At 42.4% G+C, this 20,312-nt stretch overlaps 1 protein-coding gene and 1 pseudogene across 7 annotated transcripts in view; both read left to right on the top strand.

Annotated features, from left to right (window-relative positions):
* Positions 1–10,579: 10,579 nt before the first annotated feature.
* On the top strand, positions 10,580–12,800 carry LOC308233721 (ferritin light chain-like; annotated as a pseudogene). Its single transcript has 2 exons — positions 10,580–11,172; positions 12,747–12,800. The product of its transcript is annotated as a ferritin light chain-like (transcript).
* A 1,656-nt stretch (positions 12,801–14,456) lies between these two features.
* The window catches only part of ANO5 (anoctamin 5), a 65,507-nt gene continuing 59,651 nt past the window's right edge, over positions 14,457–20,312 (top strand). For 4 of the 6 annotated variants that reach the window (XM_080688138.1, XM_080688135.1, XM_080688137.1 and 1 more), the window contains exon 1: positions 14,457–14,987. In XM_080688138.1, the coding sequence (XP_080544264.1) occupies positions 14,468–14,987 (520 nt within the window). In that variant the 5' untranslated portion in view covers positions 14,457–14,467. The remainder of the gene's footprint in view (positions 14,988–20,312) is intronic. The other 2 variants (XM_080688140.1, XM_080688139.1) reach the window with 2 other exon arrangements.

Below are 20,312 nucleotides of genomic sequence, written 5' to 3' on the forward strand. Positions count from 1 at the left end.
TTCCAAATAGTAAAGCATGAAAAAGAGGCAAAAAGAGTAACTTTACAATAAAACAACCTACCAGACACTCATCCAGGTTATCAAGGTTAACATCAACAGTGATATCACTTTAATAGTACCTACTCTTGAAATGATGAAATGGCATTTTACCTCTGTAGTCATCCCCCGCCCCCACAATTACATTACCCCAATCTAATCATCAGAAAAACATCAGAAAAATCCCAATTGAGTGACATTCTAATAAATACTTAACCAGTACACCTCAAAACTTTCAAGGTCATTCATCAGAAGTAAGGAAAGAATAAGGAACTGCCACAGCCAAAAGGAGCCTATGGCCACATGATCTACTAAAGGTAATATATGTTCTGGGTATGATCTTGGAACAGAAATAGGGCCTTAGGTAAAAAGTAGGGAAATCTGAACAAGGATGAACTTTAGTTAATGACAATGTACCAATTTAGGTTTATTAATGGGAAAAAATGTTCTCTACTAATGTAAGACAGTAATAATAGGTGAAACTGCTTGTGGGTATATGGAAACTCTCCCTGCTATCTTTATAATTTTCCTGTAAATATAAAGCTATTCTAAAATAAAAAGTTTATTTTAAAAATCAGTATAGAATATTTGGAAAATGCAAAACATCTAAAGAGGAAAACTTAATTGTTTGTACCATTTCTACATAAATATCTTTAATATTTTTAGCATATTTTTTCTGTTACTTTTTCTCCCCTACTTCTCCTTCCTATCTTTCCTCCCTCCTTAGTTATCTCTCTATTTCTATCTTGATCTCTTTCAACATTATTAGTATACTTTTTTTTTCTGCCTCTCACATTCACTGACTGTCTTTGGATAAATGTATGTGTGATTTGGCCAGAATTCCAAAATATAATAGATATGAAATTTCAACTGACTCTTGAATGTCTCAATCAAATCAAGAATACAGAAGGACTGGAGAGTAGGCAGAAAAACTGGTAAAAAGCTGCTTCCATAATATGAGTTCTCATTTGACTTTATCCCAGATAAACCTTTACTTGAAGCTTAGCCAGGCAGGGAAGTTCTCATAGAACCACTCACAAGACTTAAAAATGTGTTTCTGCAATTAAGAAGTCTTGAGGATCAGTGACTGGTTTGTGTGTGGGTGAGAATGCCAACGTAGCCTGGCAGCAAAGCAAATTGGGATAGGTCTGAATGCTCAGACTTTGTTGAAGCAAAGAAAATGAAAGAATTTTTCCCATGAGCCGGATGTGAACCACGTAGGATCAAGGGGCAAAAGAGGTTAGCCTAGGTTCTGGCCAACAAAGCTGCCTAGAAGGGCAGAGGAACCCTAAGTGTAAAATGCTGGATATGGCCAATAGATTGCTGGGGGCTAAAGAAATGAGCTATAAGCAACCAGTTGGAATAAGGAAGCATCTACCCAAGTCTAGGGAGTTTCGGTAGAGAGGTGCTCATCAATGGTGATCGCTAAGGATCCAATAGTGTTTGCCAGCAACTGAAATCACAAAGCCATCCAGCCTAGTCAGGATGCCTCTGTGCCTGTTATGGGCTAAATGTTTGTGTCCCCCAAAATCCATATATTGAAGCCCTAACCCCCATTGTGCCTGTATCTGAGGGTGAGACCTCTGAGAGGTAATTTTAGGTCCTGAGGGTAGAACTCTCATGATGGGATTAGTATCCTTAGAAGAAGAAGATCTCTCTCTGTATGTCTTGCTCTTGCTCTCGTTCATGCTCACTCTCACTCTTGCTCTCTCTATCCCTTTCTCATTCCTTCTCTTCCTTTCTCATTCCCTCTTCCTCTCTCCAACTGCACACATTGAGGAAAGTCTATATGAGGACACAGCAAGGAGGCAGCTATCTACAAGTCAGGAGGAGAGCCCTCACCAAGAACTAAATTGGCTTGACACCTTGACCCTGACCTCTCAGAAGCCAGAGCTGTGAGAAATATGTCTGTTTTTAAGCTACCCTGTCTATGTTATTTCCTTATAGCAGCCCAAGCTGACAAAGACAGTGCCTTTCCTTACTTCTAATTCCTTTCTTCTCTCTTTGCCTCTAGAAGCCAGAAACATCAGTTGATAAGTGGGTAGGAGGGGGGCAATGAGATAAAAAGTCCAATCGCATAGGGCTTTCTTGTAAGCAGGCAGCTGACATCTATAGACCTTAGAAAGGAGGGAGGTAGGAAGTCTTACCTTTCAATAAAGGTTGAATCACTTAATATCTGGAAATGATCCTTTCCTAATTATTGAACTGAAACAATGTTTTGTAAATTTAAGTATCTTTTAACTCTGAAAAAAAGTCTTAGACTATTTCCAAATACCATCCAGGCTGGAGAAATGTTTACCTCCACTAAATAACTATTTAAGGGATAATGAAAGACTAAAATGAGATAGTGTTTCATTTGTGCAAAGCACCATGTTTGTTCATTATGCTGAATATACAGGGTAGAGGAAAAAGTAGGTATACAGTTATGAGTATGGGAAACAGTTTATTCTCGCATTATTTATTAATTATTGTGTTTTCTATATGAACAATTGTAGACCTACTTTTGCCCCACCCTGTATATCTGATATTGGGTGAATTGTTGCTGCCCCCAAATTCAGATGTTAAAGCCATAAACCCCAGTATCTCATGATGGGACTGTATTTGGTAATAGGGCCTTTAAAGAAATTAAGTCTAAAGGACACTGTTAAGTAGTTCCTAATCCAATATGACCAGTGTTCTTATAAGGAGGAGAACTGTGAATACACAAAGAAACACTAGGGGCATGCACATACAGAGGGAGGATCATACGAGGACAGAGAAAAAAATAGCCATCTGCAAGCCAAGGAGAAAGGCCTCAGGAGAAACTGAACTGAACTGAACTGAACTGAAAATGCTGACACCTTGATCTTAGACTTCTAGCCTGCAGAACTGGGAAAAATAAATGTCTTTTAAGCCACCCAGTCAGTGACCTTTTGTTATAGAAGCCCTAGCAAACTAATACACTGTCCCCTATATATGTGATATATCACACTTAATTTCCAGCACCTTCCTGTTCTCTGTTTCTAACCTGGAACTCATCTCTCAACCTAATTCACTCTCCTTTTCCTCTGTGATTTTTCTTGGCTTCTTTCCTTATCTGCCATTGGCCTCCCTTCTCTTGCATTCGGCCTGCGTTTAGCCTCTCCATGTACAAAACAAACAGATGTCAAAGGATCCTGGTTATATCCCTGAGACCTCTGTTACAGGGCTGATGCAATCACTTAATCCCATCCTTTCCATTCTCAACCAAAATCCTGCGGTTGAATTGAGCCGAAGCCCAGCAGCTACACCTTATAAAGTTCTTATTAACTAATATCCCACCAATATATGGAGGAGTAAACTTCCTTCCCCATGGCATTAGGAATAGTAACAAGTCACAGGAAAGCTGGAGAACAAGTTCCAAGCCTTTGATCGGCCTGGGGAGAAAGGCTGTTTGTCTCTGACAACCTCACACTAGCTCTGTAACAAAAATATCTCCTTTCCTTAGACTTTTTTTCTCTTATGCAATGAGTGTGTTACTTGGAGCAAAGCCGTATGTGGTGAGGTGGCACACCCTCTTTGGGTAAGGTCTGTCTTTACCTAAATTGTTCTACGTGGGACTTTGCTTTAGCTCAGGGGTGGGGAACCTTTTTTCTGCCAAGGGCCATTTGGATATTTATAACATCATTTTAGGGCCATGCAAAATTATCAACTTAAAAAATATCCTGCTATATTTGGTCAAACTTTTAATTAACTCACCCCTAATGCCTGGGCAGGGCCAGACCAAATGATTTTGAGGATCTGATACAGTCTGAGGGCTTAGCTAGAGAAACAAAGATATATTTTTCTTCCTTTTTTTTTTTTTTTTTTTCAGAAAGAGGCATCAAGGCAATGTTAGAGATGGAAGAGTAGAGGCAATGGAATGAGGTTTGCTTCCCAAAAGACCCCTTGGGTCATCTGAGAGCTTCTAGGCAAGAGAGGAGTTAGGACCTGAGCATGAGCAAGCACAGTCATGAGGGACCTACTGAGCGTCTAGGAACTGGCAGTGCCAGTATAAGTCTCTTCCTAAAAATACCTTGCTTTGACCTCCTGAAACACCAGCTGCTTCATCTCCACTGGGTATGTGTATTGCCACAGCCATGCACAAGTTCCTTCAAGCAGCCGCGGAAAAATGGATTTAGACGAAACAGCAGAGCAAGGTGCCAACTACAGACATCTACAGCAGCGGTCACAGTACTTTGTACATCTCAATCAACCAAGTTTTTTTCCAGTAAAGCACAATATGGGGGAAAACAAGTTGACATGAATTCATAATAAAATAATAGAAATAAAAAGTCAAGGAGCAAGGCAACCTTATAAAATTAGAAAGAGGATTATTTTTCTCCATCCTCTCCTATTTCCCCTTTCAGGACCCTGAATACACATTTCCCCCTTTTTCTCCCCTTCCCTCAAAGGTACCCAGGTTAATAGAAGAAACACCATTTAAATTTTGGTCATTTAGACACAATTTCGAATCCATGCTCTGCTGCTTACCAGCTATGTGACCATGGGCAAGTCCTTAACCTCTGAGGTTCAGTTTCCTCATGGGACTCACGGTAACAATCTCACTGTTATGACCTTTTAACCTAACCGGGAAGCTCCTTTCTTTCCCCTCCACCTTCCTCTTACTGAGGCACCAAATCCTGGCCTGTCCTCCCAGCAGATCTCCAAGGCTCCGGGATTCATTTCTCTCCTTCCCCCCTCTCCATGCCCAGCTTCATGTTTTCACCCACCATAAGCATCTTAAAGAAGGTAAATTGTGATGCAAGTAAATGAAACTTTAATGGTGCAATTGGAGGCGGTTCAAGAGTTATAGATGTCAGGGCATTCCTCAGGGACATTCCCTAACAATAATTGTTCATCACTTTTGCCTACAATATATCTGATGGCAGTAGGTTTTCAGCTCTAATGTATAAAATTAATAAACCATTAGGATTTAGAGTACTACAGAGAGAAAGAGCATGATCTTTGGAATTTATTTGTCTCCTTAAAAATCCTGGCTCTGCCACTTACCTGCTGTGTGGCCTTGGGAAAGTTACTAAAACCCGGCTGCACTCTGTGCCTCAGTTTTCTTATATGAACAAAAAAGAGGGGGGAGAATAGTATATATTATATGAGGTTATTATAAAGATTAAGTGAATTAATACATGTAAAGTCCTTAGATCAGTGCCAATCTTGAAAGTAAAATCAGTTTATTAAAATGATTAAAAGGATGATCCTAAGTATAAAGAAAATGATGCATATTCTTGTACCATAAATGTTCTTTTATTCAAACAGCAGACTGGCAAACTGACTCAGAGATAAATATCTCATGCTTCTACCAAATGAAGGTTAGGCACACAAATATTTATGAAGTGTGACACTTACTAGTCACTCATTCATGCATTAAGAGGAAAAATAGATAAGTCAAGCCAGACACAGACATTAACCACCCCCATTACACACACACACACACACACACACACACACACACACAATGCATGTGTGCACACACATGCACACAGACATTCTTTTTTCCTGTTTCCTACGCTAACTCTATATCTTGGTATACGAAGGACTATTTTTTTATACAATTTGAATTTGAAGCCTAAATTTAAAAAAAAAAAAACACACTATAGTATAGTAGTAATGAGCATGAGCTCTGAGCCACATTTAATTTATCTGTTTTGCAGATAAGCATATTGAGACAAGGAGATGTTAATATGCTAGTTCTTGCACAAGATGATTAGGAGCTGCTTTTACTGAGCATCTGTAATGCGCTAGAAACTTACGTTCTAGGCTCACCTAATTACTCCACAACAACCCTCCACAAAGGGCATGATGCCCATTTCACAACTGTGGGAACAGAGATCCAACAGGAATCGGAAGCTTGTGCAAGATCGCTAAATTAGTAAGGAGCAGAGCTATGACTTAAACTTGTTTCCCCACCCAAAATGCCATGGATTTTTCTTGATTTCTCAACCTTTATTACTCTCCAATAGTTAGATGGAATTGTATAAAATTAATATGAAATTTATCAAATATGGTCAAATTTGGAAATGTCATATAATTCAATGTATACTTAGAGATGCGCTGTGCGAATCATCACAACTTACTAACACTCTCGCTTCCCTGTATTTTCCTCACTTTCTCAAATTCATACATTACTATCCCATAGCTATTGATACTGATTCAAATGGAACATCACTGGGAAGGATTTTGGAAGAATATTAGACATGGTCTCTGCTATCAAATGACTACAATCTAGTTGGCAAGATAAGACAATCTCAACAGAAGCTATCAGAGAGCAAAACAATAAAGGAGAGATTCAACTGGCCATCAATGAATGAATATTCATATGTCAGGCTCTATGCTTGCTGATAAGTGATGAGTAAAAGAAACATGGTCAAGACATGGTTCATGTCCTCACGGAACAACAGAGGGGAGAATACTGAACAAATAATTAAATAATCAGAGCTGGAAAATATTCTCAAAGTGGCCATCAGTTGTTTTCTCTTCTGACTAAACACCCGTACTTACATTAAGTCATGGTTTACAGACCCTGCCCTGGCTCTACCTGCAGGGCCTTCTCTGACCTCAGTGGAGTGGATGTAGATCAGTTCATTTTGAAGCAGCCTCTTTATTTTACAGACTCCCACATCTTTGTCTTTGAAGACAATTTTTCTGGCAATTCAAGAATGGATCCACCCCTTAATATAAAATAACTATGTAATTAAACAGGGTGGGTTCTTTTTCTCTGTGAGTGACTGCTTGCAACTACAAATAAGTTTCTGGTTTGGGGGAACTAAATAAAGAATGTGATCAACATTTTTCTCCTTAAAATATGCAATTACAAACCACAGCAGGCTCAGATACAAGTATGCCCATGATTTGGGGGGAGTCAAATGTATTCTTGGTGCTTCTTATGCCACTGGTGAAAACCATGGAGCCACTGGGTGGAGCACAGGAAAGAGGATTTAATTAAGAGGATAAAACCTGGGATGTAACTACTAGGGCACTGGAACTCTTTAACTGCATTTTGTACTCGTGGTTGAAATTATAACCAAATTGAATACTTTGAAAACAGGCTACATTTTCATAAACATATTTTATAAAAGGCCGGACCAATTTTAGTGCACATAATTGTATGCTTTCACTAACTTGAAGCTTCTATAATTCAATCGTTTGGTTTTGTATTAAACTCAATTTTGAAGGTCCCCTTTAGAATTCCAGTAGTGGGTATATTTTAGAGGACACAAATTGGCTGACAGCATATTTGAATACAAACATTAAATCATCTTTTAACAGGAACCTGCTATTTCTCGGAAGCTTTTATGGCATCACCACAGCCCTAAAGATCATCTGAATGCTACATAATGGAGCACTTTAATAATATGTGAGCCCCTTGGGCCTAAGAGTTCTTTCCATTGTTTTAAGCAATATTTGTATTGACATTTTTATGCATCATGCACTTGATTTCAAAGCCCAGAAACCAGTGGGATTGCTTCATAGATTACTAGAAGGATTAGAGACTAATAAAAATAAATTCTGTCATGAAAATGAAAGGAATGAATATATATTTTATGGTTAAAGGCTCCAGCTTCTCCAAAACTCTATCACTTAATATCAACTCAACAATAATAACAAATGCGATAAAATTAAAATGGCATCTCATGGCTTAATATTTAAACAAGTGAAAATATAGGAGTTCTTACATTTATTGTACTAAATAACCCTGTGAGGTAAGAATTATTTTCTTTGTTTTATAAGTAAGAAAACTGGGGCTCAGAAAGGGGTAAGAGTCTTACCAAATACCATACAGATTAAGAAATAAGAGAGCCCTGAACAGTTTGGCTCAGTGGATAGAGCATCAGCCTGTGGACTGAAAGGTCACAGGTTTGATTCCAGTCAAGGGCATGTACCTTGGTTGCGGGCACATCCCCAGTAGGGGGTGTGCAGGAGGCAGCTGATCGATGTTTCTCTCTCATCAATGTTTCTAACTCTCTATCCCTTTCCCTTCCTCTCTGTAACAAATCAATAAAGTATATATATTTTTTTAAAAAAAAGGAATAAGAGAGCTTAAACTTGACATCAGTTCCATCAAATCCCAAACCAACATACTTATCCATAAACAATATTGCCTGATGGGAAGGAAAAAAAATAAATTACCAGGCTATCATAGGAATCAAAGAGGGAGGTGATAAAGTGACAGCTGTAGGAAATTAAGCATTGTGGCTTCCAGCTATATGAAATCATTTTCAATAACTGAGTGAGACATTTCCAAAGAAGAAATGACAGAAAACTGGAAATTTAGAGCAATTACTAAAAATATTGAACAAAATCAAAGCTGATTTTGTTTTCACTTTGCAGAGCTCTATGGTGATTAAGAGCATGAATGAACCAGGGAGTCAGGCTCTTCTGGCTCCAAGCTCTTGCTCTGTCTTTTAATAGCTATGCAATTCTGGGCAGTTAACCAGTTTAGCCTCCGTTTCCTAAATGCTTTAACATACACAACTATGATAAAGTTTAATGTATTAATTAGTTACAGTAAGAGATTAATAGCCCTAGCTGGTTTGGCTCAGTGGATAGAGCCTCGGTGTGCAGACTGAAGGGTTCAATTCCAGTCAAGGGCACATGCCCAGATTGCAGGCTAAATCCCCAGTAGGGGGTGTGCAGGAGGCAGCCAATGAATGATTCTCTCTAATTATTGATGTTTCTACCTCTCTCTCCCTCTCCCTTCCTTTCTGAAATCAATACATATTTATATATATACTAGAGGCCCAGTGCACAAATTTGTGCACCAGTAGGGTCCCTCGGCCTGGCCTGCAGGATTGGGCCAAAACCGGCTCTCCGACATCCCCCAAGGGGTCCCAGGTTGTGAGAGGGTGCAAGCCAGGCCGAGGGACCCCACTGGTGCACGATTGGGGCTGGGGAGGGACGCGGGAGGTTGGCCAGTTTGGGAGGGACTGCGGGAGGGCTCCAGGGCATGTCGGCCTGTCTCGCTAAATCCCGATCAGCCAGACCCCAGCAGCAAGCTAACCTACCTATCAGAGCGTCTGCCCCCTGGTGGTCAGTGCACATCATAGCGAGCAGTTGAGCCGCCTTAGCATATCATTAGCATATTATGCTTTGATTGGTTGAACGGACGACCTGGTGACTGAACACTTAGCATATTAGGCTTTTATTATATAGGATAAAGAGATGAACAACTAATAATAAAATTGAATAATTTTAATAATATACTGTAATAAAGTTGTGTGGTCTCCTGTCTCAAAATATCTTACTGTAACCATCCTTTACATGGTTTGATGTCACTTGCTGAAGTCTTTATAGCAGGGTGTGGGGAACTACTGGCCCACAGGCTGTAGAAGGCCCAAGAAATCATTTGGTCAAGGCATTAGGGGTGAGTTAATGAAATGGTCAACCAGATATAGCAGGTTTGTTTTTTTTTTTGAGTTGATAATTTTGTATGGCCCTCGAATGTTGTTATAAATATCCAAATGGCCCTTGGCACAAAAATGGTTCCCCACCCCTGCCTTATAGGCTCAATGCTTTCTGCCACAACACATTGCCATCAATCAGAACACATTTTATGTTCATATCTTCCACTTACACATGTAATGCCTTTTCCACTTAAACTAAGGCACTTGTCACGCACTGTGGCCATAGCTTTTGCAGATTGAGGTGCAACAGTAAAGCTAGCATTAATTTATTTTTCCTTCTCCACAATTCCATGGGTAGATTTTTTTTCTTACCACCCATAGTAACCTCAGCATACATTTTTCCTTTCTTTCATTGTTATGTCCAGAACTTAAAACTTTTCACTTAAAGGAACCACTTTCAGGCTTCTCTTTAGCATAATCAATTGCCAGTATCACTAATCTTGAGCTTTGGGGACATTATTAAGTAAAATAAGGGTGACTAACATAAGCACTGACATACCATGAGAGTCCACCTGATAACTAAGATAGCTGGTGAGTGACAGGCAGGCTCCAGTGGGGCAATCCATGTGGCCGCAATTCACATGGCTGCAATTCACGTGGCACAATTCATGCTGAGTGAGAGAGGGTGTGGAGGGTGCAAGATTTCATCATGCTACTCAGAACAGCCTGCAATTTAAAACTTAGTAACTGTTTATTTCTGACAATTTCCATTTCATATTTTTGGACCTTGGTTGACAGATGATAATTGAAACTGGGGGAAGCAAAAGTGAAGATAAATGGGAGACTGTTGTACTTAACCCTGTGTTCAATTACATTAAGAGATCATGTATTCATTATTTAGAGCATATTCTCAAAATGTACAGTTGAAGATTGGGTCTAAAGAGGCAGGGTGTAGAGTGCCCTCGGTGGCTGTCTAGATCTGTCTCTTGCTTTAACAGTATTTGGACGAAAAAGACCCAGGGACGCCCCTTCTTCCAGCCTCCGACCACCCTCCTGCGTCTTATCCAGTCACCACCTTCAGAACCACCTCCGGGACCAGCCAATACACCGGTGTGTTGTTGTTTTGTGTATTTTTTTGTTGTTGTTGTTGTTTTTCTACCTTAACTCCTTATTGCTGAACAACCATGAGCTCCCAAGTTCGTCAGAATTATTCCACCGAAGTGGAGGCTGTAGTCAACCACCTGGCCAACCTGCATCTGTGGGCCTCCTACACCTACCTCTCTCTGGGCTTCTATTTCGACCATGATGATGTGGCTCTCGAGGGTGTGGGCCACTTCTTCCTCGAGTTGGCAGAGAAGAAGCTTGAGGGCGCTAATCATCTCTTAAAGTTGCGAAACACGTGAGGTGGCCGCATTCTCTTCCAGGACGTGCTGAGCCTTCCCAGGATGAGTGGGCAAAACCCAGGACGGCATGGAAGCCACCCTGGCCTTGGAGAGGAACCTGAACCAGGCCCTTTTGGAGCTGCATGCCCTGGGTTCTACCTCCGCAGACCCTCAGCTCTGTGACTTCCTGGAGAAACACTTCCTGGATGAGGAGGTGAAACTCATCAAGAAGATGGGCGACACCTGACTCACCTCCGCAGGCTGGCTGGGCCAGGCTGGGCGAGTATCTCTTTGAAAGGCTCACTCTCAAGCACAAGGAGCCTTTGGAGCCCAGAGGCCTTCCCCTGGTGTCTGGCTTTTACCTGAGCCTCTCCCCAAAACTACTAGCCATTCTTGTAACCACCCTGAAGCCCACTCCCATGCATTGGACAAAATGAAACAATAAAGCTTTTTGCAAAAGAAAAAAAAAAAGAGGCAGGGTGTAGTGATGGGGAACATAAAAATATCCTAAAATTATAAATGGATCAGTAATATAAAATATTACAGTGATAAGGCTACAGAGAAAATTTATCATCTAAGATACAGAGCTTTATCTAAAGAACACAGGAAGCCTTCAATATTTTGTTAATAAGGTTTACAGAAAGTTGATAAAATATCAGCCAATTCAGCATCAAAATAAATATTCCATTTAATTTTGTGCAAAACCAAGAGCATTAAATGTCTTCTCATATATGTCACTTCAAATATGGTGCAGAATCAAGAAATATAAAACTTATATAATTATATAACAACTAGAGGCCTGGTGCACGAAAATTCATGCAGGGTGGAGGGGGGGGTCCCTCAGCCTGGCCTGCCCCGCCTGCTCAGTCCGGGAGCCCTCACAGGATGTCCTACTGGCAGCTTAAATCGCAATCTGGCCTCCCACTGCGGGAGGTGACCGGCTGACCAGGTATATAGATACTTTCTGGAGGCAGCACAGACTCTGTCCTTCTTTCTTTCCTCTGTGGTTGGAGAACAGGGGACTAAAAGGTGGGACAGAACTATGGCCAGGCCTGGGGCTTTTGTAGGCAGCGGAAAGAGGGAGAGGGCTGAGCAAAGTCTAGAGTCTAGACACATTTCCTTAGATTATCCTCCCTTCCTCTGGACCTCTCCCTCCGTTTTTTTCCTTCTTATGGTGGATGCTTGGGCCTTGGACCCACTGGAGCCCAGTGTTCAGCCCCCTCACTTCTCAAAGGTACAGCTACCTCGCATTCCATGCGGAACTGTTTTCAAGTGACTAAAGCGCTGGGAATCCACAGCTCCCGGCCTCTCCGCTCTGGGTTTTCTCCTTGGGTCAGTTGCAAGGAGGGAGGGGGGGGCGTGGTTTAGGGTAGGAACGCACGCAGGCAGCACCACGTCCCAGGTCAGGGACACAGGCAGGCAGCACCACGTCCCAGGTCAGGGACACAGGCAGGCAGCATCACGTCCCAGGTCAGGGACACAGGCAGGCAGCACCACGTCCCAGGTCAGGGACACAGGCAGGCAGCATCACGTCCCAGGTCAGGGACACAGGCAGGCAGCACCACGTCCCAGGTCAGGGACACAGGCAGGCAGGGTCACGTCCCAGGTCAGGGACACAGGCAGGCAGCTTCACCTCAGTGCTGGGCAGGCCTGGGCGTGCCTCCGCTGGGGGCAGAGGTCCCCGCCCCCGTCCCCCAGCCCCTGTATGTGCGCAACCCATTGACTGGTCATGACTCGGACACCATAACAGACAAATTAACATATTACCTCTTTATTATATAGGATAGAAAAATAATAGAAAAACAATTTTAAAAATACTTTTATTTAATCTATATAAAGCAAAGATTGCACTCATTTGTTGAATCACAATATGCACAGTGCCTAGTAGAAGAACAGGAAACATGCAGGAAGAACATAAAACAGATACAGGAATACCGTGAAACAAATCATGTTGTAAACATGTTATTAGAATCAAACGATTAGTAATCAACAGGTTAAACCAAACACTTTGCATCACAACTAGGGATTTATTGTAATTACATGTAAGTCCATTGACTGACTCACATTTCAAACACAATTCCAGAATGTATCAAGTAAGGAATTGCTTGTCTCTAATTACGTGACCAGAACTGATATATTCCTAGAGGTTTAAGAGTATAGATAGAAAGAGAAAAAAAAAAAAAAAAAAAAAAAAAAGATGATTTCCAGTTCTACAGTTAACCATGACCTTCACCAAAACACTTTTCTGTAGGCCTTTTTCCAATGGTAATTCTTAGTTCAAAAAAGTCCATAGAAAGGGGAGAGAGGGATAGAATAGCATGGAAGGAAGGAAGGAAGGAAGGAAGGAGGGAAGGAAGAAAGGAAGGATTGAAGGAAAGAAGGAAAGAAGGAAGGAAGGAAGGGGGGAGGGAGGGAAGGAAGAAAGGAAGGAAGGATTGAAGGAAAGAAGGAAAGAAGGAAGGAAGGAAGGAGGGAGGGAGGGAAGGAAGAAAGGAAGGAAGGATTGAAGGAAAGAAGGAAGGAAGGAAGGAAGGAAGGAAGGAAGGAAGGAAGGAAGGAAGGAAGGCAGGCCAAGTCTTCTTTGGTCATCTCCTTATTCTTAAATCATTCCATCCCTGGCCCAAACTCAAAGTCAAGCAATCCTCCACACTCTCAAAGCCCTCCATCTCATATCTCCACTTCACCCTGAGTTCATCATCGCTCATGTCATTTTCACCCGGTAGACGGTAATTCTTCATATCTCCTAATTATTGGGGAGCTGGCAGCTGTTATGGTTTCAACAACATACAAGGAATTCAGAGGAGCCTGTGAAGAGTGGGACCATTCACCCTGCTGGGAAGCTGAAGTGCTCAAGGCACTGAGACCCTTTGAGGTGGGTGGGGCGGGGCTCCAAGTAACAAGGCCTAGTTTTGATAGCGGCTACATTTTTAACACATTATGCCAGTGCACTCCACACTACTCCTCACGACATCCCTAAGGAGGTGCGTACTGTTTTCCTTATCATTTTAGGATAGGGCAGCTTATAGAAACTTGGCCAATGCCACCCAATTTTTAGGAGCAGAGGCTGAATTCGAACTCAGGGCCAAAAAAAAAAAAAAGTGTGACATTCCCCCCAACCTTATTAGACAAGAGATTTGGTTGCAGGTCCAGCAAACTTGCCCTGCTAAGAAGTAAAGTTCACACCTGAGCGCGGGACAGGCTGGAGGGGGCTGCTAGAATCTTGGCGCGCTGGCCTTAAGGGGGAGGGTCCCCTTAAGGAAGGGGGTCTTTTTCTCACCCGACAAAAAATAATTCCCCAACTGGGAGGGGGCTCCCCGCGAGTGCCGCGGCTGAAGGCGGAGGGCTGGGCAGATGGCAGAGGAGCAGGACAAAAGGCGGAGGGAGCAGCCGGCGGGTCGGCAGGGAACCGAGGAGGAGGGTGGGGAGGCGGCAGCGCCGGAGAACCGGGAGTCCTGGACGTGGACCCACCCGGTGGGATGGGACGAACAAAGCCTGTTGAGAGCGGAGCTGAGAGGCCAAGGGAGCCGAGAGGCGGTGGGCCCCGATGGCGGGAGGGGGGCGGCGGGACCCCGTGAGGGAGGGGAAGCGACTGGCCCAGGGGAGGCGGCGGAGCCGAGGCCGAGAGACTCGGAAGGTCCTGACGGAGAGGAGGGGGCGGGCGCCCGGCCTGCGCGGCCGGGGGGCGGGGAGATGGCGGCCCCGGAGGGAGGGGCGGCGGCTGGGCTGGAGGTCGCGGCGGGCAGGGAGGGTCCCGGACGGCAGCGGAAGAGCAGGAGTGGAGAGGACCCGAGGAAGCTCGAGAGCGAGGCGACGGAGCTGGGAGACCAGGAAGACCTCACGTTCAGGGAGAAGTACTGGGAGGGGTCCCAGGGGCGCTACCGGGAGAGGACGGAGAAGCATAAGCACGACAGCGCCCAGGAGGACGAGTGGAAGCACCCCCTGGAGAAGAAGGCCAACTACCGGGAGATCGCGGCGCCGGCGGAGTCCCCGGGCGGGTCGCTGTCGCTCTGGGATAGCCCGACCCCCCGCGAGCGGAAGAGGGACCTCCTGACGGGTGAATCTGCGGAGCAGCTGTTCAGGCGGCCCAAGATCAAATTCAGTATCCACTCCTCGAAGGCTGGCCGTCCTCGTTCCGACACCTCGTTCAGTATCATTAACGAGCTGGCGAAGATGGGCGACCCGGAGGTCCTGGAAATGGTGAAGGAAGAAGGTAGGAACCGGCCGAGGGGCGCGGGAGGAGGGTCGGGCTCCCTGGGGACGTGGGCGGCCCTGCTGCCTGGAGCCCAGGGATATTCACCCAGTGGCTTGCCCTGTGCAAGACGGGGACTGCAAGACCCTGCCCTGGGTGGGTGGGCGGCGCCCCAGGGCTTTCTCCGCTGCTCCGGCAAGCCCCGACCTAGTTCCCCTGAACCCCTGTGGTTCCAAGATCACCTTCCTTTTGCACCTCTGTGCGCCCGAGGAGCCCGGGGAAAATGCTGAGAGGCGAGGTGAACGCGCTGGGCGTGTGAGCTTAGGTGCCCAGGCACGTAGAACAGAGTCTCCTACAGAGAGCCATTGCTTAGGGTGTTTGACCTCGGACCCCTGCGTGGGTGCTTTTGCCTCTATTCGCCGATTGCTGCTGGAGCTTTGAGATGCTGGTTAATTATGGGAGAGGCAGGCCCTAAGGGTGGAGATTGTTAAGCAGGCACTTAGAACACACGGCTGTACCACCAGCTTTCATTGAATCTTCAGTGGAGAAATATTTGCTCATTGTTTGCTAAGGCCTTTGCACAGACCCATACTCTGTGGATCTGTTTTACCTTGGTACACACCTTTTTCTAAAAAGTCACCTCTTTTCTGGGACTATCTCCAATGACGCTAAGTTCCCTTGATAACAGTCTGTTTTCTGGTCTTGTTTAGTATTAGATCTAAACATGGACACAATCCTTTTAAGTAATAAGAGATCTATGCAGTCTTACTAGTTAGTCTTCAAAGGCACCAAGAAATGCAATGTATTATTGCTTCTTCCTCCTCCACTTTCTTAACAGTTTTATTGATACAACTTATACACTATAAAAGTCATCCATTTAAAGCGTACAATTCAATGGTTTTGGGTATATTTACAGAGTTGTGCAAGCATCACCATAATCTAATTTTAGAATATTTTCATCACCTCAAATAGAATCCTCTTAGTAGACACTCCCCATCAACCCCCTTCCTCCTGTTCTGTACTCCCAGCCTATGGGCAGCCACTCATTTATTTACTATAAATGTATATAGCAAACATAATCAATAATAATAAAAGTGTAATATGCTAATTAGACTGGATGTCCTTTCCCACGGTTCTGGATGAAGCCCAGGTCCTGGTGCCAGAGGGAAGCCAGTGCTGGCAGCCAGGGGAAGGAAGGCCTACTCTTCCACGAATTGCATGAAGTGTGATCCTGTAAACAGACTCATATGATATGTGGCTGTTTGTAACGGGCTTCTTTTTCTTATCTTAATGATTTTGAAGTTCACCCATGTGTAACCTATATCAGTGCATTATTCCTTTTTATTGCCAAATAATATTCCACATTTTATTCATTCATCAGTTGGTGAACATTTAGGTAGTTTTCACTTTTCTTTTTTTTTTTGCTATCATGAATAATGCTATTATGAATGTTTATGTACAAGTTTTTGTATGACATTGTTTTTATTTTTTCGGTTATATACCTAGGAGTGGAATTGCTGGATCATGTAGTAGCTCTATAGTGAAAATTTTGAGAAACTGCCAAACTATTCCAAGTGTCTGCATCATTTCATAATCCCACTAGCAATGTATAAGAGTTCTAATTGTTCCACATACTGGTACTCACTAACATTTTTATTATCTTAGCTATCACCATTCTAGTGTGTGTCAAGTGGTATCTCAATGTGGTTTTGATTTGCATTTTTTTTTTCAGTGATTAATGTGTCAAATATCTTTTCCAGTGCTTACTAGCCACTCATATACCTTCTTTGGAGAAATGTCTGTTCAAATTCTTTGCCATTTAAAAATTTAGTTATTTGTCATTTTATTATTGCATTGTAAAAGTTCTTTACATATTCTGTATATATGATTTGCAAATATTTTCTCTAATTCTGTGTGAAGCAACTACCCCCTTTTTAGGTCAAAAAATAATTTAAGGATATAGGGAAATAAAACAATGGAAAACTAATGGCTTTGCTAAATGATGCAATATATTTGTTTGTTAGTAAAAATGATTGGTGTTCAGTAATGCAAAAGAAATCAAATGACTTTTGAATGTATAAAATTGGGGGTCCCTACCTACTAGTATATTTATTTTTTAAATGTAAAAAATAATAAATTAGAGGTCCCTATATTTATTGAATGGTTTTCTTCTTTACTGAGAATTACTTTTGTTGTAATTCCAGTAATTCAAAGGTCTTAATAGATATTTTTTAACTTGAAGCATTTAGTAATTCCTTATCAGTCCTTCTGAAGTAAAGCTATGAGAAGGTACAACAATGTGTCCTTCCTTGAAGGAGTGGAGGAAAAAATGTGAAGTATATAACTACCTATATATAATTTAAAAAATCAATATGGCATTGCAGAGATTGACCATTATTCTCTTTAAGATATTAGAAGTGTGATCTACTTTAGCCTCAGGATAACTTTGCTTACTGGAATGTCATGGTGAGCTTGAGTCTGTCCCAGGAAGGTTTTAGAACTTTTCCAAAAAGAATTTCAGTTTTCCTTTTTTCTTCCTTTCCTTTCTTTCTTTCTTTCTTTCTTTCTTTCTTTCTTTTTTTTTTTTTTTTTTGGCAAAGGCCTTTGTAATTTATTTATATTTCCTCTCATTGTGATTGAAACTTTGCCTCTAATTTAGGTGGAGATAGAAGAGGATATTGATATGGAATACCATATACACTTGATGGTTGATTCTGATGACTGCACCTGCCCAAATTCCTGTTGCCTGTTTTATTTACAGATCCAGAATCCAAGTACAGGAGGGTAGTGTGGACTGGTGAGGTCCAGGCCACTCATATGACACTTATTTTTCTAAATGTTTTTCAATATGTCAATTATCTTGCTGGGTTGGCTTTACTTCCCATTATTAAGACCTCTGTTATTACTAGGGTTGTATGAAGTGCATTGCAGTGAGGATGTATTTAAAAAAATTTAATTACAGTTTACATTCAATATTATTTTTTATATATATTTTATTGATTTTTTACAGAGAGGAAGGGAGAGGGATAGAGAGTTAGAAACATCGATGAGAGAGAAACATCGATCAGCTGCCTCCTGCACACCCCCCACTGGGGACGTGCCCTCAACCAAGGTACATGCCCCTGACCGGAATCGAACCTGGGACCCTTGAGTCTGCAGGCCGACGCTCTATCCACTGAGCCAAACCCGTTTCGGCTCAATATTATTTTGTATTAGTTTTAGGTTTACAGCATAGTGGTTAGACAATCATATATTTTATAAAGTGTTCCCCCCTGATACTTTCAATACCCACTTGGCACCATACATAGTTATTACAATATTATTGACTATATTTTCTTTATAGCCCCATGACCATTTTGTAACCACCAATCTATACTTCTCAATCTCTTCACCTTTTTCACTCAGTCCCCTAACCGCCCTTGCTTCTGGCAACCATAGTTTGTTCTCTGTATCTATGAGTCTTCTGTTTTGTTCATTTAGTTTGTTCTTTAGATTCCAGACATAAGTGAATCATATGATAGTTGTCTTTGTCTGATTTATTCACTAAGCAAAATACCCTCTAAGTCCATTCATGCTTTCGCAAATGGCAAGATTTCATTCTTTATTGTGGCTGAGTAATATTCCATTGTATGTATATACCCACATTTTTACCCACTCGCCTCTTGATGGGCACTTTGATTGCTTCTGTATTGTGGCTATCATAGATAGTGCTGCAATAAACGTAAGGGTGCATACATTCTTTCAAATCAGTGTTTTTGTTTTTGATATATACCCAGAAGTGGAATCCTGGGTCATAAGGCAGTTCCATTTTTAAATGTTTGAGGAACCTCCATATTGTTTTTCATAGTGGCTGCACCAATCTACATTTCTTCCAACAGTGCGTGAGGGTTCCCTTTTTTTCACATCCTTGCCAACACTTGTTTGTTGGTTTATTTTTTAAAATATATTTTTATTGATTTCAGAGAGGAGGGAAGTGGGGTGGGGGTAGAGAAAGAGAGAGAGAGAGAGAGAGAGAGAGAGAGAGAGATCAATGATGAGAGTGAATCATAGATTGGCTGTCTCCTGCACGCTCCATGCTGGGGATCAAGCCTGTAACCTGGGCATGTGCCCTGACCTGGAATGGAGCCATGACCTCCTAGTTCATAGGTGGAAAAGACATGAAATACCATATCATAGTGCTAAACCACTGAGCCACGTGGGTGTGGTGGAAAAGACAGTTTTAAAGTTGAATGTAAAATTGCTTGCATCTTTACAACCATGTTGAACATTGTATTTAACCAAACCATCTATCATTTGATAATATGAATATTTGATTGCATATACAGTTGATCCTTGAACAACATGGGTTTGAACTGTGTGGGTTCACTTATGAGTGGATATATTTCAATAAATATTGCCAATGTATTTTCCTTATGATTTTCCTAATATTTTCTTTTTGTTATCTTAACCCTCTATAATAAAAGGCTAATATGCAAATCAACCGACAGCAGAATGACTGGTCGCTATGACATTCACTGACCACCAGGGGGCAGACGCTCAATGCAGGAGCTGTTCCCTGGTGGTCAGTGTGCTCCCACAGGGGGAGCACAGCTCAGCCAGAAGCCAGGCTGACGGCTGGCAAGTGCAGTGGCGGTGGCAGGAGCCTCTCCCGCCTCCACAGCAACGCTAAGGATGTCCAACTGCTGGATGTCCCATGGGGAGCGGGCCTAAGCCGTCAGTTGGACATCCCCCAAGGGCTCCCAGACTGCGAGAGGGTGCAGGCTGGGCTGAGGAACACCACCTGCCCCTCGTGCACTGAGCCTCTAGTACAAAATATGTGTTAACCAACTGTGACAGGCTTCCTGTGAGCAGTAGGCTATTAGTAGTTAAATTTTTGAAGAGTCAGAAGTTATACAAAGACTTAGACTATGGGGGGTGGGTGTTAGTGCCTTTAATCTCTGCGTGAGTCAAGTGTACTTTTATTTAATACAGCTGGAAGGAATGTAAACTGAGAAGATCATTTGGTAAATGCAGGGGCTATTTTTGGGCTCTGGGTTTGCTGGAGTGTGTATTCTTAGTAATGTGCTTTCAGCAACAACTTAGAGCTCAGTCTTTGGGCTGACTTTACTTTTTAGCTCATATTTTATGATTCTTCACAATGATATAAGCCCTTTATGTCTCTGGTTTCTAGCACATTAGAGAGAACATAGTCATTTCCATTCATTTTAGAGGCAGTTGGAAGAATAACAAAAAGCTGATTGAAAAAAAAAAGCTGATTGAGAGTGGTTGGGTTCAAATCCTGATTCTTCACATAGGCCTCTGTTTTGACAGGGGTTTGGTGATTATGCATAGTTATTACATTCTATA

The sequence above is a fragment of the Plecotus auritus genome (genome assembly GCF_963455305.1).
Source record: "Plecotus auritus genome assembly, chromosome: 9".
In the NCBI taxonomy this organism is placed as follows: domain Eukaryota; kingdom Metazoa; phylum Chordata; class Mammalia; order Chiroptera; family Vespertilionidae; genus Plecotus; species Plecotus auritus.